The sequence below is a fragment of the Rhea pennata genome, chromosome 4, assembly GCF_028389875.1.
Source record: "Rhea pennata isolate bPtePen1 chromosome 4, bPtePen1.pri, whole genome shotgun sequence".
In the NCBI taxonomy this organism is placed as follows: domain Eukaryota; kingdom Metazoa; phylum Chordata; class Aves; order Rheiformes; family Rheidae; genus Rhea; species Rhea pennata.
The window spans coordinates 19,937,387-19,963,663 of NC_084666.1; the positions used below are offsets into that span (position 1 = coordinate 19,937,387).

General features: G+C 38.1%; 1 protein-coding gene across 1 annotated transcript; it reads left to right on the top strand.

Moving 5' to 3' along the window:
* Window positions 1–134: 134 nt before the first annotated feature.
* ANAPC4 (anaphase promoting complex subunit 4) lies at window positions 135–19,515 on the top strand. The gene is made up of 28 exons (XM_062575413.1): window positions 135–290; window positions 683–788; window positions 1,923–2,055; window positions 2,533–2,607; window positions 2,739–2,765; window positions 2,861–2,905; window positions 4,663–4,747; window positions 5,152–5,262; window positions 5,831–5,914; window positions 6,146–6,232; window positions 6,955–7,019; window positions 7,120–7,162; window positions 7,260–7,336; window positions 7,762–7,862; window positions 7,944–7,995; window positions 8,291–8,346; window positions 9,517–9,563; window positions 10,798–10,854; window positions 11,023–11,079; window positions 11,608–11,701; window positions 13,987–14,084; window positions 14,578–14,639; window positions 14,721–14,759; window positions 14,847–14,948; window positions 16,071–16,148; window positions 16,873–17,043; window positions 18,276–18,399; window positions 19,033–19,515. The coding sequence occupies exons 1-28, from the start codon at window positions 183–185 to the stop codon at window positions 19,246–19,248; spliced, it is 2,400 nt and encodes a 799-aa protein (XP_062431397.1). The 5' UTR covers window positions 135–182; the 3' UTR covers window positions 19,249–19,515.
* The last annotated feature ends 6,762 nt before the right edge of the window (window positions 19,516–26,277 follow it).

The following is a 26,277-nucleotide window of genomic DNA, read 5'->3' on the forward strand; positions in this document are numbered from 1 at the left end:
ACGAGCCCTCAGCTCGGCGGAGCCCCGCGCCGGGCCGGGCAGGGCGGCGCCCCCGCCGCGGCCGCCCCCGCCGCGGCCGCCCCGCCGGAGGGGAGCGGGCGGGGCCGGGAGGCGCCGCCTCCGGAAGCCGCGCCGGGGCCGGGGGAGCCGGGGCGGCAGGGCGCCCCGCCGCCGCCGCCGCCATGCCGGCCTTCCGGCAGGTCGGGGAGAAGCAGCTGCCGCAGGAGGTCGTCTTCATGGCCTGGTCGCCCAAGCGCGACCTCATCGCCCTGGCCAACCGGGCGGGGGAGGTGAGCGGCGCGGCGGCGCGGAGGGACGGGCGCTTCCGGCGGGCCGCGGCGCTCCCTGCTCCGCGCCCGCCTGGTCGCTGCCGCTCGGAAGCGCCCGTCGCCGCTGCGGCCGGCTCCGCAGCGCTGCCCCGAGCTGCGGGGACGAGCTTGGCGCCCTCGGGGCAGCCTCGCTGGGGCGGCGCGGGTCCGGCTGCGGGCGCGCTGCCGGCAGGGCGCTGGGGGAGGCTCACCGCGGAGGAGACGGCGCTTGCGGGGCAGGCCTTCCGGCCGGAGGAGCGCGGAAGATTGCGCCTTGGTTGATTCCCCCTTAAATTGCCTTGATGGGGGAAGAAAGCCTTTTTTTTTTTTTTTTTTTTTTTTTTTTTTAAGTCACGCACATGTTTGCTTTCCAGGTTTTACTTCATCGCCTTGCGAACTTCCAGCGAGTCTGGAGTTTGCCTCCGAATGAAAACACAGGAAAAGAAGTGACCGCTCTTGCGTGGAGACCAGATGGCAAAAGTAATGCGAAGTGGATGAGTGACATGTTGCAATAAAAATCCTGTTGGAAATCAGTGCAAGTTGTGATGATACCTCTCATCTCTGAGGGAAACCTTCAAAATCTTCAAGAAAACTGTATTTAAAGAAAAGGGTAGCTTAATTTTATGTAGGTTTATTCAGAGTTATAGGGAAGGATATGCTGTTGAAGGCAATTGCAGGAAAGATTTGCAAAGTGAATTTATGTCCAAGAATATTGCTTTCCAAGGTATAGCAAAGCTTCCAGTTCCTAACTAAGCAGAATATTTTCATATGATCTACAAAATTCATTAGGAGAATAGAGAAAGATGAGGACAGACTGAATAGTTTGACTTCTCTAACATAGGCTTAATTTTAGAGGTGAAAATTGTTCTCTAATATTATGCCAGAGAAGGAAAAGGAAAGCTCTGTGCATGAAAGAATAAGATCTGTCAAGACAGTAATGTCTTATTAATAGAGATAATGTTGAAATTAGTAGCTTAATATGCTTTCCAGTATATGCTGGAAATCAGGATTTTTTTTTGACTTATTAGAAGGATTAGAATGAGAACAATATTCTGACATAAGATATGGGTAAAATATTTAATTTTATGTTGGAGTTTAAGATAAGCTGGTTGTCTGTGATTGCAAGGAAGTATATGCAATAACGGCTGCCTGCCATGTGTTTTTATAGATGAATATAGCTAAGAAAGGTGGTAATGCAAACATTGCTCAATGAGTCTTAAATTATACTTTGTTGTAATAAGACAAAAACTGCTATTGAATAGTCTTTAAATATATTTTAGCCTCAAATTTGCAAACCTAATGCCTGTGCATTCTCAGAACTGTAGTAAAGTATGTACTTCAGTTCAACATGCAGATAAATAATTTTGGGATGAGACTTCTGACTTAAATATGTTACTTAAAAATATGGTAGGAATTCAGATCATAATTCTAGTAAGTAGGTTTCAAGTGAGGGTTTGGAAGAACAGTAAATAAAGCACAAGGAGACTGCTAGGCGCAACTATTCTGTCCAGTAGTAGGCTTTGAAGGAACATTGTATTCTAGTCCAGCATAAAATAAATATGAAATTTTGCATGTTGGTTATTTATGTTTTATACTTTATTTATACTTCTCTAGTTTTGGCTTTTGGCCTTACTGATACCAAGCGGATTATTCTGTGTGATGTAGAAAAACCTGAAAGCTTGCACTCCTTCTCAGTGGTTTCATCTATTACTTACATGCATTGGATGGAAGTAACTGAAGAAAGCAGGTAGGACTGAAAAACTCTGCGGGTAAACATAGGCTGTGTAGTACTATCTTACTAATAATTTATAGCTAGTATGTTACCAGTCGTTAAATAAAAGAACGCAGTATTACATAGCTATTTTCTCATCTCTTTGTGAAAGTTTTTGTTTTTGTTAGAATAGACATTTTTATATGCTTATTTGTAGATCTGAAATCTTAATCCTGTAATTCTTCTAGGTTGTATGGAAATATTTCTGCAAGTCCTTGAGCACCTACCAGTATATTCTCCTTTGGTGAAAATAAAACTAGACTATCAGACTCCTTTTATTAATCATTTTATAAATTAAAATATTAAAGGGTACATAAAGAATTAGTGATTTAGATCTGCAGCTGTAACGTATGTGACCATTTGAGTCCCTGCTTTAACTTTGAAGGTAGAAAAAAATTCTTTTTTTCCCTTTTGTGCCAGTTTGATAGTAAAGACGATCATACTTTTTTTCAGTGTTCTCACTTCCTTTTACAATGCTGAGGATGAGTCAAATCTCCTTTTGCCTAAATTACCTGCACTACCGAAAAAGTAAGTGTCGTGGTATGAAGATCTATTTGTCATTTGTTGTTGTTCTTTTGATTATTAATCTTTAATGTTGTACAGATGCTTTGGATTGCATGTCTGTATGTTGTTAGTGAGAATAATTATTTTATTTTCAGTTACAGCACCACTGCAAAAATCTTCAGGTGAGAAAGTGACATTTTTTCTCTCTCTTTTTTTTTCTTTCTGTTACTGAGACAAGCTACATAAACCCCAGTCACGTTTTTTGTTTCGTTTTCAGTGAAGAAAAGTCAGATGAGATTATGAAGCTTCTGGGGGATGTAAGGTAAATTCTGTTTTTTCTTCTTTTTTTAAAAAAATGTAAAATAATAGGTAGTTTTGCTTTTAAGTTATAAATAACCTGTTTTTCATGGTTCTGGAGAAAGGAAGCATTCCACATCCTTTTTCATGTATAAAGATGAAGTCAAAAGAATATATTAAAAAAAAGTCTTTATCAGTTTCCACTTTCTTTTTTCTTTCAAATTAGAAGGTTTGTCTGGCATGCTATCAGCAACTGCTGCTACTGCCATAGATTATTTTCTTTAGAAAAACTGTTTCTGATCTTCATTTGAAGGGAATGTTTTATGTATTACTTAAGCTGATCTCAGAAACATTGTGAATTTTTGTTACTACAGACAGGGAATTTCTGTGAGTTTGCGTTAGTGTGACAAAGCTAAACTTGACACAAAAACTGGAATTGGCTGTATTAAGGTTACTTTAAAATAATTAAGGACCTTTCATTAGGGAACACATGAGGAACAGTTGGATGAGGTTTAGTTTAGCAGATGCAAATTAGCTTTACTAAGCACTTGCTGTGCAGCCTAGAGGTCCTTCTGTGTTTGTTTTTCCATTTGCTTTCTTTTACTGTTCCTTGCAGACCTGTAACTAAGACTCATACCCCTTATTTCAAAATCTACATCTCTGTACTGTCACCAGTTACTTCTTTTTAATGTTTGATATCTCTTCTTGTAGTAGGACTTCCTTACTAGGAAAAAAAATAGGGCAACTGTGTTTTTGTTGTTGGAGCTCTCCTGGTTCTGTGCTCTTTCAGCCATCCAATTAAACAAACCAAAAGCTTTTCAGATACTGCTTTGCTAAGTTTTATGTTTGTTTTAATGGAAACATTCTCTTTTTTACATATAATTACCTGCATAAAAGGCAGAAATTGCAGTTAATTTTTTGATGTTTATACAGAGGTATGTAAAACATTGGCTTTTTTTTTATGTTGGAGAGTGTTACTGTTCACAGTAATTTGAGCAAATATGTGTAATTGAATGTGTATTGGCATAAGATAGCAATAAGCAACCTCCCTGACCACAGTTTCATGTTTTAAATGTAGAAACAAAGGGAGAGGGCACAGAAAAGCTTTTTTTCCAAATTACTGTAAGAAGTTGGCTTTAAGAAGTGAGCAAAACACAGCTCTCTATCCCAGGTCCTATTCATTGTTTCTCTCTTTTAATGCTTTTGTTATCTGTGACATCCGTTTTAGTTGCTACATCCATTTTAAATGTTATTGCCTTCGAGTCTGAGCTGAGAAGTGCCACAGAGTGATTGCCACAAACTCATTCTGTGTGTAATTAGGATAGAATCATTAGAATGCAAAAGCAGTTTTGTAAGAGTGATTTGTGGTCTGCATTGGAAAGTGGACTGTTGCTAGAAACTGCTATTTTTTCATTCTGTAAGCACTAAAGTTAGTTAAGAAGATATTTGTGCCTGAATTTTGTCTGTTGTTTTTTCCCCATTCTATCAATTCATTTAATAACTGATAATGCTTTCTGTGTATAGTAGAGGCAGGTTATATTAGTGAGATCGAAGCTGATAAATGATGGTAGTTCTTTAATTTCTTAGATTATAGACAGTGCAGTATTGTTTTATTTCAGTGATTTATCAGAGTATCTTTACTAATAGGCTTGTACTTTAAATATTAAAGATTATGTTTGTATGCATTAGAAGCTGACAGACAGGTGTGACTTCTGATAGTCCAGAGCGAATAGTTGGCAATTTTTTTTGGTCTGCTGATCACATATTCTTCTTTTTTTATAGACTCAATGCTCTTGTTCTTGGTGGCAGCTCAGGATTTATTGAGATTTATGCTTACGGAATGTTCAAAATTGCTATGGTGACTGGGGTACGTTCATTTCCTTACCATAGATTTTTCTTCAAAATATACCAAAATATAGCTGAATTAAATAAAACAATAGATGTATGCTTACACATATGTAAAACTGGATTGCAGAAGTTTCAGGGAAGGAATGCTTGTTTGTCTTGGTTGATTTGTTTTAATATTAGAAAAATTCCAACTCTGACTGAATAGCTTAAGGTCTTGTTTCAAATGAAACAAACTAATTTAGTGCTAATCCACAGTAACATGGGTGCTTTAGTTTCTGTACAGGAGTTGAAAATTTCGTTTTGATTTTTACATGTAGTTGAATGCCACTGCCTTTGTAGGTAAATAAGCTAGTGCAGTAAATACATCATTGCATTTACTGTATAATATGGTATTTCATTAACTCTTAAACTTGAATCCTTCAGGTGCCAGGTTCTTGTCATGGCTTATGTTTATCTAGTGATTTGAAATCACTATCAGTTATTACAGAGATACAAGACTCTCCAGACAGTGAAGCAGAGATGACATATTTTCAGGCAAGTGAAATAAGTTTATTGTGTTCTTTAAGAATAAAAAAGCTGTAGTTTAGTTACTTTCAAGTAACTTCATTGTTTTCCCATTATTTGCAGGATAACCACAGACTACTATTTTCATTCTTTCTAAAACTCACCTCAATTTAGCTTTTGGGTTTATCATATTAACTTGCAGCCTCATTGATGAGACTGATGGAGATAAAGCTCTGAGGCATTCTTTTAAAATATTATTTTAAATATAACATTAATTTAGTCAATCATATTTATCAGATTTTCTTCATTCTGCACACACAGACATAGCAGCAATGCATTAAATTATCAAGGCTATCTAGAGCAGCTGTTCTTAAAACTATTACTGTTAAAACTTCAAAGTGAAGAATATCATGAATTTTTGTTGATATGTCAAAAATATTTGTGCTCCTTTGATTTAGAATGTATTTCCCTCTTAAAATCAACTTTAAGGAAATGAAAAGACAGCTTTTTGTGAGTTCTTCCCCATTTCCTTCCATTTCTATAGTCCAAAATTCTTCAGAAACAATCTGTTAGCTACTGTTTGTTTTGTTTGTTATAGCTCGACACTAGCCTCTTATCAAGTTACTTACCTGAGGTAACTCGAATGGCTCGGAAGTTTACTCACATTTCAACTCTGTTGCAGGTACAGTTTTGTTTTGACATCTTTAATATCACAGTTCTTACAGGATTCAGTATTCTTAGTGCATGTGAAATAAATGTTATCTAGCAAGGAACTTAAGTTGATTTTAAGTTAGTGTGGGGCTCTGCCCTGGAAATTTGATATGTATAGTGTATCTCCTCCTTATATTGTAACATCCTGTTCTTGAATGTGTTGAGGCTGGGAGAAGTAATAACACTAATGTTTGTATTACAGTATATAAAGTTATCATTGACATGCATGTGTGAAGCCTGGGAAGAAATACTGATGCAGATGGACTCACGGCTTACAAAGTTTGTACAGGTATTATAGAAATATGCTTTTTGCAGTAGTACTGTTTCTGCTGTTAATATATTTGGTATCTTAACGCTGTTTGAGTTTAATGCCTCCAGATAATGATCTCTTAAGTTCAGAGGCAACCCAGAAACTATTACATGTCAAGTGCTTTGAAGCTGAAAATACCTGAGTATAATAAGGCATGATCGTATTGTGATATTCGTGTATTTTATTTATACCAAGTTTTTCAAAATGATAGTTTCCAAATTGCACATTTTTTGATCAGTTGTTTTCTATTTAAGGTTGTGTTCTTTGTAGTTCAGTCACTGATAGGCTGGCTGCTATAAATACTGAGTGGCATTCCACCAGCACTTCCAGCCTGGTTCAATAGAGCATGTATAACAGAGCCACGATTAAGATGCTGCTGGATTGGCTTACCTTTTGTGACCATTGATTATGGCTAGAAGTTAATTTAAGCTAGTAATGATTTTTTTTTTTTTTAACCCAGAATCTCGGTGATGCTAAACTGTTTAGAATTTTTACTGGGGAATGCAATTGAAAATAACTTTTAAATGACTCTCCTCTCAGTCTTTGAGTTTCCAGTGATCAGTGGTCTGATTTCAGCATTCAAGGATCCGTGCTTTTTCTTTTTTTTTTTTTTTTTTTTTAATCTATATACTAATGTGAGATTATTTGGTAGACTGAACTTAATCTCTTTACCAATCTATTTCAATCATTTTAACTGGCAGGAAAAGAATACAACCACTTCTGTTCAGGATGAGTTTATGCAGCTGTTGTTATGGGGCAAAGCAAGGTAGTTACTGTTGTTTTATCTGAGTATGTGTTTGCACTTGAAATTGAAATACAATATGAAAGCATGTTTGGTTCTCTTCTCCCCTTCAACCTCCCCTTAGTCTGGAGCTTCAGGCGCTATTAATGAATCAGCTGACAGTAAAGGTATGTTAATGATTTTGGAAATCTTCAAATCATGTATTTCAATATTTTTTTAATTAATATTCTGTTATATTAACATACATTAACATTTTTTTAACAGGGTTTAAAAAAACTTGGTCAGTCCATAGAGTCTTCCTACTCTAGTATACAAAAGTTGGTCATAAGTCATCTGCAGAGGTAGGTCATGAGATATCCAATGAATTAGAGATTAGTTGGCATTTTATATGCTTGACTGAAAGAATTTATACTGTATCAGTGGTTATGTGTGTGTAGATGTGTTGATGTGGAAACTGTGATGCAAAATTGAAGAATTATTGAATGTGCTTTGAGCGATCTCTATGAAATACCAACTCTATATCACTGACTAGTGTTTGTGTAGGATACATGCAAAAGATTTGCATCAAGTTTGGATGGTGGTTAAAATCATTAGGGCAGTGTTTACTTTTCTGTGAAGTAATACTTTCTCATCCATAAATAGCTTTTATATGCCAGACCACCATATAAAGCTTCCCACTTCACCCATTTAAAAAAAAACAAGCAGTATGCAATGAAGTAATGAGTTTTGAAAGGGCTGACTAAAAGATACTGTTCTGCCTTCCTAGTGGCTCTGAGGCACTGTTATACCACTTGAGTGAATTGAAAGGAATGGCTTTATGGAAACAAAAATATGAGTCTCTGGGATTAGATGCATCTGGAATTGAAGGTACAGTAGTGTGTGCATGCTATTTACCCACTCTGATTTTACTTTTGAAAGCTTAATAATAATGATTTGCTCTCTTTGTAGATGCTATTACTGCTGTTGGTTCTTTCATCCTGAAAGCAAATGAGTTGCTTCAGTAAGTATAAGACCTGGAGAATTTATTAAAAAAAGAAAAGAAAACAAAAAAAGGCAGCCTATTAAGTTATGTATTTATGGGGAAGCGTGTGGCTGAGAGGAGAGAGAGATGAGAGAGCAAAGCTTTTCTCACTGCATCTCCCATGAATAGTCTTACTTTGAAGGACTAATCTGTGAAGCATTTTTTTTAAAAATTCCTAATGCTTTCAGATCTGTCTATAATAAAGATGGAACTTAAGCCTGGAGTAGCTTGTGACATATAGATCAGATAGTTTCTTTTCTTGTTTCTGGTACAGGGTTATCGACAGTAGTATGAAAAACTTCAAAGCATTTTTTCGATGGCTGTATGTTGGTAAGCTTTATTACCTAGTAAGCATTGTCTAACAGTATCTATTTTGTATTGTAAACATTGAAATGTTGACAAGTAATTAAGCCAGTCTGAGGAATCACTATTTATTGTTGTCATGGAAAATTCCTGGACATAAAAGGCTATATTTGGAACAAGAATGATTATAAATTTGAGATCTCAAATTTATGTACACAGAGTTCAGAATACATGTAGGTATTTTATAGACTTACCCTGTAACATGTTATTGCAGTTTGTTTTCTGCTTCATAACCAATTTGCTGGTCTTGACCTGGAGAAATGAAAGGACTGTGGTTTATACAAATCTTGAAGTATGGTCTAACTGGTCTTTACTCTGTCACTCTTTCTGTTTTTTTCCATGAAGACCTAGTTAGCAGTTAAGTTATGTACAGCTATAAATTAATGTCCTGATGCAGTTCATAGTCACCTCAGATTGTAGCTGAGTAGCTACAGATTAAACATCTGTGGGGAAGTAGGGAACTTTATATTTTAGCCTTGCTTATTTTTATAAGGTGGTTTATGGATATGTTTATAATTTTATTTTTTAGAACTATTTTACAAAAACCTAAGCAAAGCAGTTTTATGAGTCTCTATAATAGCACCAGAAGTGTAGTGTTAGCACCTACAAACTGGAGTATAATAATTTTAATTTGAACATTGCAGAGAGCAGGACCATAAGCATTCTCTATCATAATATTAACACATGAAGTAATCACTCTTTGCCTCTGTTTGAACTGAACAGAGAACTGTGTATCTAAGCCTCACTGATAAGAAAATTGCAGATAAGTCATTTTAAACACATGAATATTGCCATGCACAATATAAGTGTATTGTAGACTTAATTTTACTACTCTTAGCAGCAACTTAAATCCTTATGAACCCTTTTAATAATAATTTAATCTCAATCTTGTAGAGAATGAAATGCAGATAAAAAGGATAGAAAGAAAGAAAACTATGAAGATTTGTATTTTAAGTTAGTGGGGCAGGTGAGCCTTAATTACAGTCTCCGTTTGTAATCCTTCATTGTAGACTTTTGTTTCTGAAAAATAAATGTTTCCTATATTATCAGCAGTGTCTTATTACACAGCCATGGAAAATTGAGAATGTTAGGGGGGAAAAAACTATTAATAAAATAAGAATATCATTTTTCTCTCAGCCATGTTGAGAATGTCAGAAGATCACGTGCTTCCTGAGCTGAACAAGGTAGTAGTAGCATTGTTAACATATGATACGTTTTTATAATTCTACTGGATTTGGAGGGCAAGATTAAAGGTTTATTTTGGGTTCCAAAAATTAAACAATAATGTCTGTACTGTTACTTTGAGAAAGTTGATGGCTTCGGATTCGTACTTACATACTGTTTCACAAGTATTTTTGTTTTCTTTGTTAATACTACTCTTTTTTAGAAAGCTTGTGTGTGAATGTGTGACTGCTGGGAAATACTTGCACAGTAGCTCTATATGCCCCAAATGATGTCTCTCTTATTCCATCTTTTAAAATATCAAGGCCCCAGATGGCGAGCCTGCTTTTAGTGCTTCTTCCTCCAACAATTGCCTTTGCTTCTCTGACCAAAGTCAGTGTTGCTGCTTTGCATGTTGCTTCTTACATCAGTCCCATCATTACTGTATCAGAACAGATTGCTCGTTTCAAAGCTGCATCCTGCACCTTCTAAACTTCCTAGAATTTCATTCCCTCTCCTTTCCCACAAGCTCCCTCTTTTCCCCCAAATAGAGCGAAATCATCGTCACACTGAATTTAACAGCAATGGGATTTTAGTATCTTTTCCCGATGACCTGGAAGGGGAGATGGAATATACCTGCATCATATTTGCAGACAACACCAGACTGGGAGATGTAGTTGATACACTCAGGGGCAGAGCTGCCATCCACAGTGACCTAGGCAGCCTGGAGGAATGGACTGACAGGAACCTGCTGAAATTCAACAAGGACAAACACCAAGTTCTGTACCAGGAAGGAAGGAAGGACCCCATGCAATGACATAGGCTGGGGCCCAATGCCTGAGGAGCAACTCTTTTAGAAATGATTTGGGGGTGTTGGTGGATGACAAACTGGGCAAGAGCCAGCAGTGTGTCCTGGTGGCAAAGGAGGCCAAGAGCTTCCTAGGCTGCACTATCAGCAGTGCAACAGTGCAACTGAGGGGATTATTCTCCTTTACTCAGCACTTGATAGACCACATCTAGAATATGTTGTCTATTTTGAGGCCCCCAGTACAAGACAAATAAACTGGAGCAGGTTCAGTGGAGGGCCATCAAGATAGTCAGGGGGCTGGAGCACTTGCCTTGTGAGGAGAGGCTGAGGGAGCTGGAGCTGGGCTTGTCTGGCCTGGAGAAGACACGTTCCATGCTGTTGGAACTTTATTTTTGAACATTGTAAAGACTTTCTTTTGGAACTTTACTTTGATTTTTTTTTTCTTACAGATGACTCAGAAAGATATCACGTTTGTTGCTGATTTTCTTACTGAACACTTCAATGAGGTAAGCTGTATTGGCCTAATGAGTACCAACTACAGTATCTGACTGTTTTTGCTGCTGATGATTAAATTTGGAAAACCTTAGTGAGAATAATTGAATCTCCTTTGTTGTACACTAGTTGTCATTGAACTTTGGGATTAAATTGTGCTTTTGATTTTGTTTATTTTTCAGGCACCAGAGCTCTATAATCGTAAAGGAAAATACTTCAACGTGGAGAGAGTTGGCCAGGTAAAGAATTAGGAAATAAATGGAAAAGAGAATAAATGCAAAAATCCTTAGATGAAAAAATTTTTTAAGCTGTGCCCACTTTTCTTTTCTCTCTACTTTGCTACGTGTTGCAAATTCCAGCAGTGATAGAATATTGGTTATTTTCCACTATTAATAAGAAAAGGAGCATGTAAAACATATTTTGTAATTTTACCTTATTTATGCTGTATTGTAAGAAGGGAGTGAAATTATTTTGCAGCTAACAATATTCATGTAAAACTGCAATCTGCTTTTGTCTTTATGCTATTAATCAGTGGATTTCAAAACATTGTGCTCAAATTTCATTTTAAGATCGGTTTCACATGAAAATAACAGTATGTGCAATAAATTATTTTCTTACTAGTTTCTAGAAGAGGGGGAGGATTTAATATTAAGAATAGGACATTATATTAAGGGGGGATGCTAACAGATGTGTGAGGGACATTGTTGGGGGTGAGTTCTGATGTCATTTATTCTTAAATAGTGATGTGATGAATGTCTCTTTTCTAGTATTTGAAAGATGAAGATGATGATCTTGTATCACCACCTAATACAGAGGGAAATCAGTGGTTTAACTTTCTTAAAAATAGTACTCATCTTAAAGGTAATCTGTGCTTTATAATGTGAATCAAATAAACATGTAGACCTTAACAAAGTTAGAAGAATAATCATAGAATCACAGAATCAGTAAGGTTGGAAGGGACCTCTGGAGATCATCCAGTCCAACCTCCCTGCTCAGCATGGTCACCTACAGCATGGTAGACAGGGTTGCGTCCAGGCGAGCCTTGAAGATCTCCAGAGAAGGAGACTCCACCGCCTCTCTGGGCAACCTGCTCCAGTGCTCCGTCACTCTCACAGGGAAGAAATTCCCCCTCACGTTCAGGCGGAACTTCCTGTGCTTCAATTTCTGCCCATTGCCTCTTGTCCTGTCACACGGGACAACTGAAAAGAGTTTGTCCCCGTCCCCTTGACACCCTCCCTTCAGGTACTTGTACACATTGATCAGATCCCCCCTCAGTCTTCTCTTCCCCAGGCTGAAGAGGCCCAGCTCTCACAGCCGTTCCTCATAGGGCAGGTGCTCCAGCCCTCTGATCATCTTCGTAGCCCTTCGCTGGACTCTCTCCAGTAGCTCCATGTCTCTCTTGTCCTGGGGAGCCCAGAGCTGGACACAGGACTCGAGATAATCTGTTTTTCACACTTGGAAGTTATTTATATAGTGCTGGTTATGGGTTTTCATTTGAGTAGAATAAAATGAATGTTATTTTAGAGTTTTCATGTAGCTGCTTGTTTAGTCAGTTACCATTTTCCAGGTATTAGGAATTTCTTACTTTTTATGAACAAGTATGAGAAATGTTGGTTTTGAAGGAATCCTAGGAAGGTATGTATTTTAAGGGACTTGAATTCCACTCTAAGAAAGTTATAAGTACACTTAGATCATACATGAGGGAAGCTTCTTAATTTGTTCTTTTTGGGAGTATTTAAGACTCTACAATCCTCTTACACTGTTTTCTTTAATTGGTATTGAAAAGGAAGTAAAAGACAATAGCAAACTGCTGAGAATGATTCTTGTTTTAACCATAGAAACACTGCTGACTATAAAACTTACACAGTGTGAGCTGTCTTGTTACTACAAGAGAGAATTTGCCATTGCTGCCTTTTGCTGTCTGTTACCAATTAAATAAAAAGAGGGGAAGCTGTTACACTTCCTTCCATTTGGCAAAGCAGTCTCTAGAAAATGTATTTTAAACATACTTTTAAAATATTTTTGATAACTTAGATAATTAAATATATGTAGACTGTTTGACTAGTCACTTCTGTTACCATCTAAGATCCATGATTGTTTGTAGAGAGATTGCTATGAATGTTTTTGTTGGTATTAATTTAGTAATTATTGAGATGTTTGTCTTGCTCTCTTCTTAGAACTTTAAGGTTTATAGAGCTAGGAATGTTATGTGTGCTTCTGTGGTTGACTCTCTTACTACCCTCCTTTGGTGTTCCCGATTACTTTGCTGATTGACTTAATTTTTTTGTAATTTTTCCAGTTAAATGTTGGAAAAGAAACAGATTACATAAATAAGTAGATCAGGTATATAAAATAAATAGTAAGAATTATCTTAAAAGCAAAATGTCATCTTACAATGTAATTTCCTTCACAAGAAGGAATGAATCCTGTTGAACCCAAAATACAGCTACTATAGAAAGTACAGAAATTGTTTTGCCCTAACAAGGTATTTCATGACAACCGTATTTCTAGCTCTTGGCTAACTGCAGCTCCCTGTTTTTATAATTCTGAATGGGCAGTGAAGGAATGCTGAAGGAGCAAGCTGGCCTCCATTTCTCGTTCATTTGCCTCATTTCATGTTGTGTTACAGTTAGTTACCTGAGTGCGAATTTGTAATCGAGGAATAGTAAAAGGACCTGGAGGTCATTTAATCCAACCTTCTGTTCAAAGCAGGGCTAACTTCCTGAGCAACCTTAGGCTGGGTTGCTTAAAGCCATATGCAGTGGAGTCCTAAATGCCTGCAAGGATAGAGACCCTGCAGCCTTTCTGGGCACACTGCTCCAGTGCTTCACCACTCCGTATGAAAACTTCTTTCTTTATACCCAATTGGAAATTTCCTCACTGTAGCTTATGACTGTTGTAACTTCTTCTCTCACTGTGCACCTTTGTGAAGGACATTGCTCTGTGTTCAGTAACTCTTCTTTTGGTGGCTGAAGAGACTAGTTGTCTCCCCCTCCTTAGACTTTATAAAGCGTGTGCTCCAGCACCCTGACTATCTTAGTGCCCCTCCACTGTACTCACTCCAGTGTCTCAGTTTAACAGTGCAGTATATTTTTTTACAAAGGAACGTGTGTTTTTAAAATGAACCTTGATTTATCTTTTTACAGAAAGCCCCTTGTTGTTTCCCTATTACCCTGAGAAATCACTGCATTTTGTCAAGAGACAAATGGAAGAGATCATTGATCAGTGTTTGCAAAAACCAGCTGTAAGTTCGCTCATTACAAGTGATAACTTTTTGGGGGAGTAGCACTCAACTGACGACGCTTAGGGAGACTTAAACTTTAATCTTTGCCTTTGTGCGCCTACAACATAGGTGTAGTACGCAGCCTTGCTTCCCCATTGCTGGGTGTCTCAAGCCTTTGGCTAGGGAGAGAATAGCAGGAGATTTGTTTCTCATTTTCTGTCTTATACATTAACGGAATCTATTTGAATGTTAATTAGCTTGATGTATGCACTATATATTATATAGCTATATTAGTTGACAATATATTAGTCTGTATATTCTGAACAAATGCAAAGCAAGTGTATCAAGTGATAGTAGTGTTTTCAGTGGGGATGTTTATTCCAGCATAGATACTGGTGGATTTTTCCTTCAAATGTACTTGGATTTTACTTTGCCTTTTCTTTTTTGCCTTAAAAAATGTATAACTATGAGTAACTTCCTGTATCTCTTAACTTGTTTTCATTGTATTTGGTAGGATGTAATTGGAAAGTCAGTGCATCAAGCAGTCTGTATGTCTCTTTACAAAACTTCTCAAAGGTATTTTTTGTATTATTTTTAAAGCTCGGTTGCACAAGATTGTGGTAGTATTTTATAAACTGGTTTTGTTTTCCATTTCAGCGAAGATTCCACACCACAGTTATTTAAACTACCATTTCTGTAAGTATGCTGTTATTCTTTATTGCATTTCATTTATGAATTATTATAATTTGGTCTAACTTTTAATTTCCTCCTCTCACAATATAGGTGGAATGACAAAACCTCCAATATCCATTATGTTCTCTTCACCATGTTAGAAAGTTCTGTTTCTAAAATATACATTTTGAGGAGACATACAGATACTTCCAGGTAAAAAATGGGTGAAGGAGGAACAGTGTTTGTGAGCTTTAGTACATGTGTGTTATAGAGCCAATTACAATTTGAACCTTTCTATAAAAAGAGATAAGCAGCATCAGCACAGTCCCTCTTTGAATCCATAAATGAGGAGGACATTAGGAAGTGTGGTAGGAAAATGTGGTAGGAGTTTCTGTTTTATTAGACTCTGAGACTCTAATTGCAAGACCCAAGTTATTTGTAGGCTTAGGATAAAAAATCATGCTCTATTAGTTTTTGTTTCTCACAGAATTACTTGCTTGAGTGATAACAAAACATGTAAGGAGCCAAACTTTCAATGTTGGTTTGTCTTCCTATAAGTGTTGTTCTTTTGATAACCCCTTGCAGCCTGTAATTTAATGCACTAATGAAACTAGGAGGGTTGACTCGTAGGTGTAGGTGAATCCCATCTCTTTTGGGTGTAGTTTTGTGCAACTTCAGGAGTTTCTGCACCCAAGTTGCTGTTTGTCATTGTCTCAGTTGTTCTAATACAACTGCTTAAGTTGTATTCTGTTAGTGGGATCTCTGAAATGTCCTAGGTTAAAAATAAAATCAGAAATTCCTCTTTTCCCTAAAAGATTTACTTTATAATCTGGGTCACTTCATTTGAGAAGATGATGACCTTTGATGCAGTAGGAATTTTTAAAGTAGTTTTACTGCTGAAGAAAACATGTGGTGAAACTATCCCCTGTGTTTTCAGTTGAGAGCCTCTGATGACAAAATTACAGCCTTATGGTATAGTTTCTATCCAGTTTCTTCCCCCATTAGTATCTAAAACAGTCTGAATTGATGTTTTCTGTGGGCTTGGACTTAACAGACCTGGAACTAGGACACTTGAGCCAGGAGTTTAGCAAAGAACGTAGGCCTGCAAGCCAGATGCAGTCTCCCGTCTGAGTTTTAGTCACATTTTGCTGGAGGAGGAGGAAGACAAAAGGTTTTCTTCCACCAGTTATGTTGTTCTGAGATGTAGCCATGTATTGTGTAAAGTCCAGACAGGCTGCACAATTTCTTTCCATAGCTGCCATCAGAGTTCTTTGAATTTTCTATGTGTAGAAAAAAAATAATTACCCAGGTAATGAATGATCACTCTCCTTTTAGGTCTGTCAATAATGGACTTATTGCTGTAGAGTTTGGAAACTTCTTGAACAACAGTATAAATGAAAACTCAGACTCAAGGTCAGTATATCAAGTTGATTTTCATTCCAGAATTGCAGCTTGCTAACTTGAAGGCTCTATTTTCCAGTGTTTATTACATGAAATTAACTTCTCAAGTATTACAGTTTGGCTTTTATCCTGCAAAATGCTACTACAGTTGCTAGACTAGCTTGTAGTCTCTGATTGAGTCAGGCTGTAAGAAAAAGCACAGATACATAAAGTTCCAGGATTGTAGGAGTCTTATTTGTTACTTCAACTGAAGGTAAACTGTAGTTTTCTAGTTAAAAACAAAGCGGTCTGGAAACTGCTCTTATATCTGTAATGTTCTTAAAAAGTAAGACAGAATGAGAGTTGAGATGTCTGAATGAAAGCATGTTAGCAGAGATCACGCCAGTTTATCCCTTTAACATAGAAAGGCCAGGTGTAGTTGCCCTCTGTGCCTTCAGTTGTGTTTCTAAGTGTTCCTTGGGTTTGTGTTTACTGCTTTTTAGCATTCTTATTTCTTCCCATTTCAGGTGAAGGGTGAAAAGTTTTGATCCCTGAAATGTTGCATAGTCTGTAGTGGTTCTGACTGTTTTTCAGTGTCTTAGCTGCAGCTCAGCTTTTTACCATTTACAGTAAAGCTCACTGTTGACTACTCAATACTTTATAACATTAACACCGCACAACTTAAATATTTCAGTTTTTGTTCACTTTTATGCTTTGAAGCTTTCCAAAAAGTAAACGCTGCTTTATTTTCCCACAGGTGCTACAGTTGTTTAGATGCACATTTCTATGATGATGAGACAATAACTGTAGTTCTGAAGGAGAGTGTGGAACAAGAGGGGAAGGAGAGAATCTTGGCTCAGCTGCCTTTATCTTCAGTGTACACTGATGAGGACCAAGAAAGGGAATTCATATGGGATGCTGCTAAAAGGTATTTGAAAATCTTCTATTGAGTCTCAAATGCAGAGCTGGAAAGCAGATCAGTCATATTTTCATTGTATAAAGTTAATTGTGCTCTGTGTGTATAAATATTCTAAAGACCAGAAACCTTTCTCGTACTGTGAAGATAGAGGGATAGAGTGGTATTTTAGATGTAATTGAAGCTTTCTAAACAGTTGGGTGTTGTGTGGTTTTCCTGAGACAATACTACCTGTGTATTTGAATCTTCTTTAATGGGAGAATCAGTTCTGAGGACATCCTGTAGAAGCAGAAATCTTACTTCTTTTCGTAAGAGGATGTTAACTTTTCTGATCAGAATACTAAGTTAGTATGTTTTCAGTGTACTTGCTCATGTGCCTGTGCCTTCTAATAAAGACACACAGCTATTTCTTCTGCATTCTCCTGGTAGTCGCACTTATAACTATTGTCAGCTTAGCCTTCAAACATCCAAATTGGTGCTTCTTGCTATCTTAGTATATGGTAGCATGGAGAGGAGAGCATCTAGGGGAAAGTACACAGGAAAAAAAAATGGCCACTGTAATTCAACCTGTGAGTCCAAGCTTTAGTCACTGAGTTTTACTTGCTTTTTCTTTATTTTTCCCATTATACCTCTTTGGTGGATGGCCTAAGATATTTCTTACCTCAAAATAAAGAGAGCCATACTAGACCATAAGTATTTTCTTAAGTCACAAAGAAATTGTGTATTGAAGAATAAATAGACAATATTTAAAAGAAGTTCAAACTAATTATGGACACTGCGATGGACAAGGAGTCTGTTTGTACTCAGCTGTTATGAGTGGGAGTGAATGGGAGTGATAAATCTGTGAAAGGTCATGGAGGCCAAACTTGCATGTAAGTGGAGGCATTACTTTCAGCACTTTGTTCTGAAACTCTTCTTGTGGAGTAGAAGTTTGAAGGAAGCTCAGCCTTATCCTCTTGCTGCAGAGGATGTTACCTATGAGGAAGATCAAGCTCTAAATTCCATTCCCTTTTATTGTAGCCTTTTACCTCATTTGAAATGTGCTGCATCTCCCCAGCTGGATTCTTTGCTGTAGAATATCTGCAGTAGAGTTATGATGGTTTAAAATGCTTATCTGCTTATGACATATGCTATAATAAAACTTAGACCAAAAAAAAAAAAAAAAAAAGAGAGAGAGAGATTTTTCTAGTACTAGAGCTGTTTCTGATGCACTAGTTTTCTACTTCTATTCTTGTTATGTCCAGGCTGGATGAACAAATTGGTGAGATATCCACACAGACGGTCTCTTTGGAGAATCAGTGGAGAGTGCTGGAGAATATGAAAGCTCAATATGTTGCTGTAAATGGTATTAGAAAAGTTTCCTGTGTGGTAAGTGCAGTATCTGTCAACAAGCCTGTGAACAGTTGAAAGAAATATGTGCTATGGCTAGGGAGAGTAATAATCTCTTTCTGTTAATTTAATTGTGGTATTATCAAATCATTATTTATTAAATTATGCTATTATTAAATTATTAATTTAATTATTATTTAATTATTTCTTCTCTGGAGATATTCAAGGCCCGCCTGGATGCAACCCTGTCTAACATGCTCTAGGTGACCCTGGTAGAGCAGGGGGGTTGGACTAGATGATCTCCAGAGGTCCCTTCCAACCATACCATTTCTATGATTCTAATTAGATTTATCAAGAATGTTTTTTTCAAACAGATTATATTCTCATAATGTATTATAAGTGTGTCAAATGTAGTCATATGTCTCAAATACAAAGTGAAAAACTGTAACCAAAATTAATAGATTTTTTGCATTACTCTTCAATTTAAAGAGCAATAAAAGAGTTGCTGATTTTCTTGATATCATCCTTCCAAAGAAAACAAACATTTTGATAAAGGCTATTTTTAAAGCCATTGACCAACATGTAAATTGATATTGGTTTGGGGTTGTGGGGATGGGAGAGGTTGGTGGATTTTCTTTGGTTTGTTAGTGGAGATTTTTAATATTCCCATAGCTAAGCTCAAATCTCCGTCACGTGAGGGTGTTTGAGATGGATGTAGAAGATGATGGGGAGGCTGAGGAAGAAGAAGAAGAAGAAACAACTCAGATTGCAGCTGCGGAACCTGAAGAGCTGAATCAATCTGCAGACAACCGAGACAGTGTGTGTGGTGCATCTGCTCAGGAACTGCCTGGGGAAGCTGAAGAACAGGAATTAAGCCTGGATCCTTGACATAAGCTTTGATACTGGTAAAGGGACAAAGCTGAAATCTAACTTCAGGCCACTTAGATGGTGTATGCTGTACATACTCAGCAATATTAATGTGATGTGTGGGGGTCAGAATACCGTATGCTCCTCAGCTAAGACCGTCTGTGTTCTACAGTATGTTTGTTGTACTTCGGAGGTGGGGAGGGGGAGCGTTTAGCTGATGTGATTTCTTCCAGAGCTTCTACATTTGCAATTTTGTATAGATGGGAATAAAAGGAAATAAGAACAAAAGTTTTCATAGCCGACCTGTTCAGTCCTGAGTACTGATTTTAAGATAAAATGTTGGTATGTAACAATATCCCATATTTTAAGGACCAAATTATTTCCCTTTCAGACTTTGTATTCTAACTGAGTGCAGAAGTGTGTGTATGTTGCCAGCCGCAAACTTGCAGATCAGCGTAAGACTAGCTGGGTACCAAAATCTAGCAATTGTTACTTAAATACATACTTAAAACTGTTTTTAGTTGCATTTGTGTTCACAGTAACATAATGTTCCTTCAACTTGTCTTTGAGGTCTTCAGTCCTCAGTGCAATGTTTTTGTGCGTATGTTTTGTCAAATGAGTATGTATCTCAACCTACCTGTGTTTCCATGAGATTATTCTTGAAAGGCAGTCTTTCTCTGATATTTTTGTAATGGAAAGTTACAACAGAGTATATTTTTGTATTGTGGCATTATATTCTTCCATAGGCTTCAGTATGTTTGTGTTCCTTACCAATTTATGTTTTGTCTGGTAAAAGCTGGAAACCATTTTTGGAAACCTAAAATGTTTTCTTGTTGCCTATTAGCTGGCCAAGTGTTAACTGTACTTCAGCTCTTTGAATGAACAAAGCTGCTAAATATATGATCTTCCTTCAGCACAGTGAGTGAACCTTGTATTTTGAACCATACGAAGAAGCCAGATTTTATTCTTATGTTCCATTCTACACTTCAAAAATACTCTTCTGAAATTGCTATGTAGCATTACAGAAATCAAATACTACACTCATCCTCTTGTTCTTGTTTAGAAATACACCATTTTTAAGAAACTTTTTTAAAAAGTTGACTTTTAAAGTTTTTAGACTGTTTCTTGGGAGAGATCTTTGTAAAAACATGTTTGGTTTGAGAAAGACTTCTTTACCAGCCTCCTTGGAAGTTTCTGGCTGTTCAGTACTCTTGTCTGTTGAAGGCAGAGGACAGGAAAGGCAGAAATGCCCCCACGGAAGTGCTGTGGATTTTCTGTGTGAAGCAGTTACTCTTGCTGAGCAATTGCTGCTATTAGGAACCAACTCAGCTCAAGTCTGGCCTTGTGTTCTTTCAGGAAGATTTTGACACTAGTCTAACTTTAAAAATTGCCACACTTGAGTGCTTGGAAACAATACTTTGCTGTGCTGTCTGCTAGTAGTTTTAGTCCATAGGTATATGGAAATTTTGTGATCTGTCCTGCCTTTAATTGCTTCTGAATTTGTGGTAAAAGCAGCTGTGTCCTTCGCCACAGTGGCATGCCCTTCAGGAATCTCCCTGTGGTTTTCCTTTGCACCTTTCTGGTCCAGTCTAGGGCATGCTTGAGTGAGCAGCAGTTTTGTTTCAGGCTTCACTGAGTACATACATAAGCAGTTTCTCCTTTTCCCAGTGACACAATACAAATGCATCAGTTCAGATAAGTACTTTTCAGTGCATTGCTGATTCCTTCCATCAAGCTCTAATTATTTTTTACTTTGTTACCAAATTTCTGTTATTGTAAATGTCAGTAACTTGCTTATGCATTTGTTTTTGAAAGGATGATAAGAAATAGTTGATCCTGAGAAGTTTTTGAGGATTTTAGTGCTGTCTAGACCCAGTGATCTCACTTGATCTTGTTTTCTTCCTTCATTTTTACACCAGTTGAAGGCCTTTTAGTTCATTTAACCTTTCTCTGCTATAAATGAGTTCTCATTCTTCCTTTTGTAGTTAAAAGTACTTTTATATTCTCAGCAAATTTGCTCACAGTCCACTCTTTGTACTACTAACCTTTGAGTCTATAAAGCCACTACTGCGGCCTCTTTTTAATATCTTCTTTTTTCTATATGTGGTATTTTTAGCTTTATAAAGAAGTTGGGCTGTTTTTATTTTTTACTATTTACCTTGTGTTATCCCTTTTTCTGAGCATGACTTTTCAGCCTGTTCTCTATGGCTTGCAAACCTGTCACATCACATAGTTTATGCCCAAGTCCCTCACTCAATTAGTATTGCTTTGCTTTCCGGTGTGGGCATGCTGTGATCTGTTTGTAGTACTGTTGCCTCCCACTTCTTGCCCCCGATGCCTGTCTTCATAAATGATCATTTTAGCCCTGCTTACAAAGACAGTAGATGGAAGGAGAGAAAATTAGAAATAGTAACCAGGGGCTTGCTTTAACTAACCTTTAACTAACTGTTCCTTTTTGTAGAGGGGAGAAGGGACAGCTGCCTTCTTTATTAGACATTAATTGATGTAAGTATTTCTGTAAGAGTACCTGCAGGTTTTCTTAACCATGGCTTTGAAAAACCTACTTTTATTTATTTATTAAGCTGTAAACCTGTCTGTTAACCTTGATAGAATAGGGAAGTCATTTATTTAAGTACTTAAGTGTTACCAGTAAGTTTCTCTGGTCAATATTAATATCCATAGTCAGGGTTGGCTCGTACATTTTGTTGCATGCTGCAGTAATACGTGAGAAGATCTCTGTTGCTAACCCAAACAAACTGTTGCTCTTCAGGCTGGCTCCAATTTAATTTCTGGCTTCACAAGCTTGTTTAGAGGAAGAGCTGGCTTAGCCTTTGGCAAGAAGCAACAGTGACAGTCTAAGATGGATGCCTAGGAAGAGGGAAAGAAGGTTTCAGCATAGATCCCGTTGTAGTGAGCAATAAGGAGAATGCATATGAATGAGGAGAGAGAATGAAAGGAATTGTCATAGGATGAGTTTCAAGCAGAGAGATGAAAAGAGTGTAAGAATCTCTGAAGACAATGCCACTGTGGAGGAACTTGAAAGAAAAGAAAACTAGATGGGAGGGAAGAAATACCACTTGCAGGTAACTAAAATGCATTTAGCTATAACTTTAGAGTTCATATGTGGAGCTGATGACAAAACAGTCAAGAGAACATTGTTGCTAGCAAAGTCCAGAGTTGAAGTTATAAAGCGATATAAATGTGGGTGTTTCAGCATTTTCTTTTCCCCAGGGGGTATTACTCAGCTACTGCTCCTAGCTGCCTTTTCTATGGTTCTGCCTGCAGCTCTGTGACAAAAGATGTAATCACACTTGCCACAGTGAATCAGATATCTTGGGTGGTTTTATGCAGTTCCCATGCTTAACCTAGTGGATCAAGTAAAGTATCAGCCCTACCTCCTAGTGTGAGCCTATTCTTTTAAAAAGTAAAAGGAAAAAACTCGTAGGCCCTAGTGTAGGAAATAAGACCCCAATTTCAAACCTGTAATCTGATTGTTGTCCCACTCAGATGGAGCTGTTGCATGTTAGATCTGGTGTTGCAGTTCTCTTAATCAGTCTTTGAAGCTGTTGCACTTTGAACAAATCAGTTATTTTTTCACTTGAATAAAAAGTGTTTGATTCTACAGCCTGGAGACTGGGGCACTGGCTAGCCGTCACCTGGGAATGTGAGGTTCAAGGTCGTCTTCTAAACTGACTAGAAAATAGGATTTGAAAAAAACACCTTCTCTCTCAGTAGTGATACTTCTGTAGATTTGTGCAGGCACAACCATTTTTCCCTGTACCATGTACTTTCTTTTACTTAAATGAGTTATTAAAGAGTCTTCAGAGACTGATTTTGCTCCCAGTCATTCCCAAGAGAACTCATAAATTGTGTAATGAAGATACAGACTTGTCCAAAGAGGCACCGAAAATCATTCTCTTGCCTTGTCAACCACTACAGATAAGAAACATAGGGCCAAAGGTAAGGAATTTGTTCATCTGGTCATGTATCTTTTTTTAGAACATTGAGGTAAAGTATGGTTTCTTTAGAAACTTTTAGCACAAAGAACAGTGCTTTAAAATGTTGCAATCTGAAGAACAATAAACTTTATTTATCCATATGTTAACTGTATTCCCTCTGTAGCAGAGACTTACTAGACTAGAAGCAAAAGAATCAAGTTTTATATTTTCTCTTCTAGAAATATATGTTTGTAATATCCCTTCCCTTCAGTCAGCTGTGTGGAGAACAGTGCTCCCACTACTTAGCTACTGCTTAGAATACCAGAAGGCAGAAGTAAGCTGGAAGGCATCATGGGGCACTGCGGTTTCCAGACCATGGTGTATATTAATTTTGAGAGGCTATTATTTTGATCAGCTGCATGAAAAATAGCATACTGTTTATACTAATTTCTAGTCATTTTAAAAATTTATGCTAGAATATGAACTAGTAAGGCAAGTGAGAATTCCTTTTTTTTTCATGCTGTTACTGTGTTACATAGAAATGCATCTCTTTTAAATTGGTCTATTTTCTGGAGGATGTATATTGTATGTATATTAATATATGTGTATCAATGTATATTAATGGTTTGAGAGAGAGAACAAGACATACAAAAGTCTTAATAGAAGACTATTAAAGAGACTATTAACAGAAAACAATCTATTGGTAACTTATGGCTGAATGTGATTTGTTAACTTCTTGCCTTCAAACACTGCAGTTCTGTGCAATGAAGCATTTTCTTTGCTTCGTTCTGCAGGGGGATATAATTTTCTGAGTTCTTTTTCATGGTTAGTGATCACTGACATTTTGGAGATTTGTAATGGAAGTGTTAAGATTAGTATGAATGGGAATGTCTGGGTGTGGAGGTACCAGAAGGAAGAAACAGCAGCAGAAGGGCTGTAAGAATGGTATGTGCTGATAGGACCTAGATTAGCAGGTCATCAAAATCCTAGCATGCATCTACATGCAGGTATGCAGGACATCAGCTCAGGAGGCAAAAGACCTGTGCAAATGAGCAAATCTTGATGACTGTCAGAGCCAGAGCAGGATGAAGAAACTGCTTGTGTGGACAGCTCCTAAAAGGTATGAAACCAGCACATGACTGCCAAGGTAAGATGACCCTTATGACCCAGGAGTCGTAACAACTCAGTGGCTGGTGTCCCTTTAAGACCTCCTGAATTCAAGGGTCCTTGGTGCCTGAATGTTGTACCGGCTGCTTGTACGCGTGCATCCAGGTGCTTGTGAGCTAATTGGTATGACTGTGAGTGTGAATGAATGAAATCAGCTTTGTTTTAAAATCGGCTTCACTTGATGTACTGACTAGCTTTAAGGCTAGCAATGCTGTTATTGCAGTGTTGCAGTATTTCTTGCCTAATCAAGGGGGGTGGGTGTAGCCAGGTGGTTATGGAAGATTGGAAGGGTGGGACCCCAGTGAAAGAGAGCATGAAATAATGCTGAAAGAAACAACACCTGGATGTAAAGCTTGTTCGTGGTGCATCTGGTGAGATCATTGTGGCTGACTATCAGTCCAGAGTTTAGGAGTTTTTAGATTTTTCTGATACATATGCATCAACTTATATTTGAATGCAGTTGAAAGCAGCTTGCTGTAGGCCAAATTCCACCTTTCATAGAATCAGTAAGGTTGGAAGGGACCTCTGGAGATCATCCAGTCCAACCTCCCTGCTCAGCATGGTCACCTACAGCATGGTAGACACGGTTGCGTCCAGGTGAGCCTTGAAGATCTCCAGAGAAGGAGACTCCACAACCTCTCTGGGCAACCTGTTCCAGTGCTCTGTCACTCTTACAGGGAAGAAATTCCCCCTCACGGTCAGGCAGAACTTCCTGTGCTTCAATTTCTGCCCATTGCCTCTTGTCCTGCCACATGGGACAACTGAAAAGAGTTTGTCCCCATCCCCTTGACACCCTCCCTTCAGGTACTTGTACACATTGATCAGATCCCCCCTCAGTCTTCTCTTCCCCAGGCTGAACAGGCCCAGCTCTCGCAGCCGTTCCTCACAGGGCAGGTGCTCCAGCCCTCTGACCATCCTTGTAGCCCTACGCTGGACTCTCTCCAGTAGCTCCATGTCTCGCTTGTCCTGGGCTCCCCAGGACTGGACGCAGTACTCGAGGCCTCAGCAGGGCTGAGTAGAGGGGCAGGATCACCTCCCTCCACCTGCTGCCAACACTCTTCCTAATGCATCCCAGGAGACCATTGGTTTTCTTGGCCACAGGGGCACATTGCTGGCTCATGGTCATCTTGTCATCCACCAGCACTCCCAGGTCCTTCTCTGCAGAGCTGCTTTCCAGGAGGTCGGCCCCCAGTTTGTACTGGTGCCTAGGGTTGTTTTTCCCTAGGTGCAGGACTTTAATAATCTTTGATTATCCCTGTAAAATATCTATGGAGATTTCTGGCCATAATTGAAACCAGAATTTGTCCTTAAATTTATCCTTAAATTCAGACTATTTTTATGGCAGTGGTAGTATGTTATTTTGTTTTCACCAGGGCTGACCTATTTGATCTGGTTTCTCTCAAGAATTTCTAACAGAGATTGGAGATTTTATGGTTGTGCTGAGCCAGTGATACTGTGACTTAAAATAAATGGAGGAAAGAAATCCTCATAGTGCATATCAGTGTCCAGACTATAGTAAAAATACATAAAACCCCAAGAAGATACATAAAACAGAAGCAAGTGCGTCATTTGAAATTAAAAGAAAAATGGATGTTCTTAAAACGTAACCTTACAAGTAGCAAGTGACTAAGGCTTTCAGTTCCAATTTACACGTTTCACTTCTAAGTTGAAGCTTTCTGCTTAGATAAGGCCTGCAGTTGGTCTCTGCCTTCTGATAAAATCAACCGCTAACCTGAAATCTGTATTACTAGGACCTCATGTGCCAGTTTTTTTCACATATACATGGTTTTCTGATTTACAGGTCTGAGTATTATTTTAAATGCAGGCATATCTAAAACATGTGCGGTGTGCTGGGCTTCCGAATAGGACACCATTTGTGCCTGTGAGATCTACAGTCTCTTTGAAAGAGATAAAGAACATAGAAACAAGCAAAGCTCCCACCGTC

Bases quoted from the DNA above. Each gene is read 5' to 3' on its own strand.
- ANAPC4 (XM_062575413.1), top strand. From the start codon at position 183: ATGCCGGCCTTCCGGCAGGTCGGGGAGAAGCAGCTGCCGCAGGAGGTC. The intron at 2,766-2,860 runs GTGAGAAAGTGA...TTTCGTTTTCAG, and splicing joins ACCACTGCAAAAATCTTCAG to TGAAGAAAAGTCAGATGAGA. The intron at 2,906-4,662 runs GTAAATTCTGTT...CTTTTTTTATAG, and splicing joins AAGCTTCTGGGGGATGTAAG to ACTCAATGCTCTTGTTCTTG.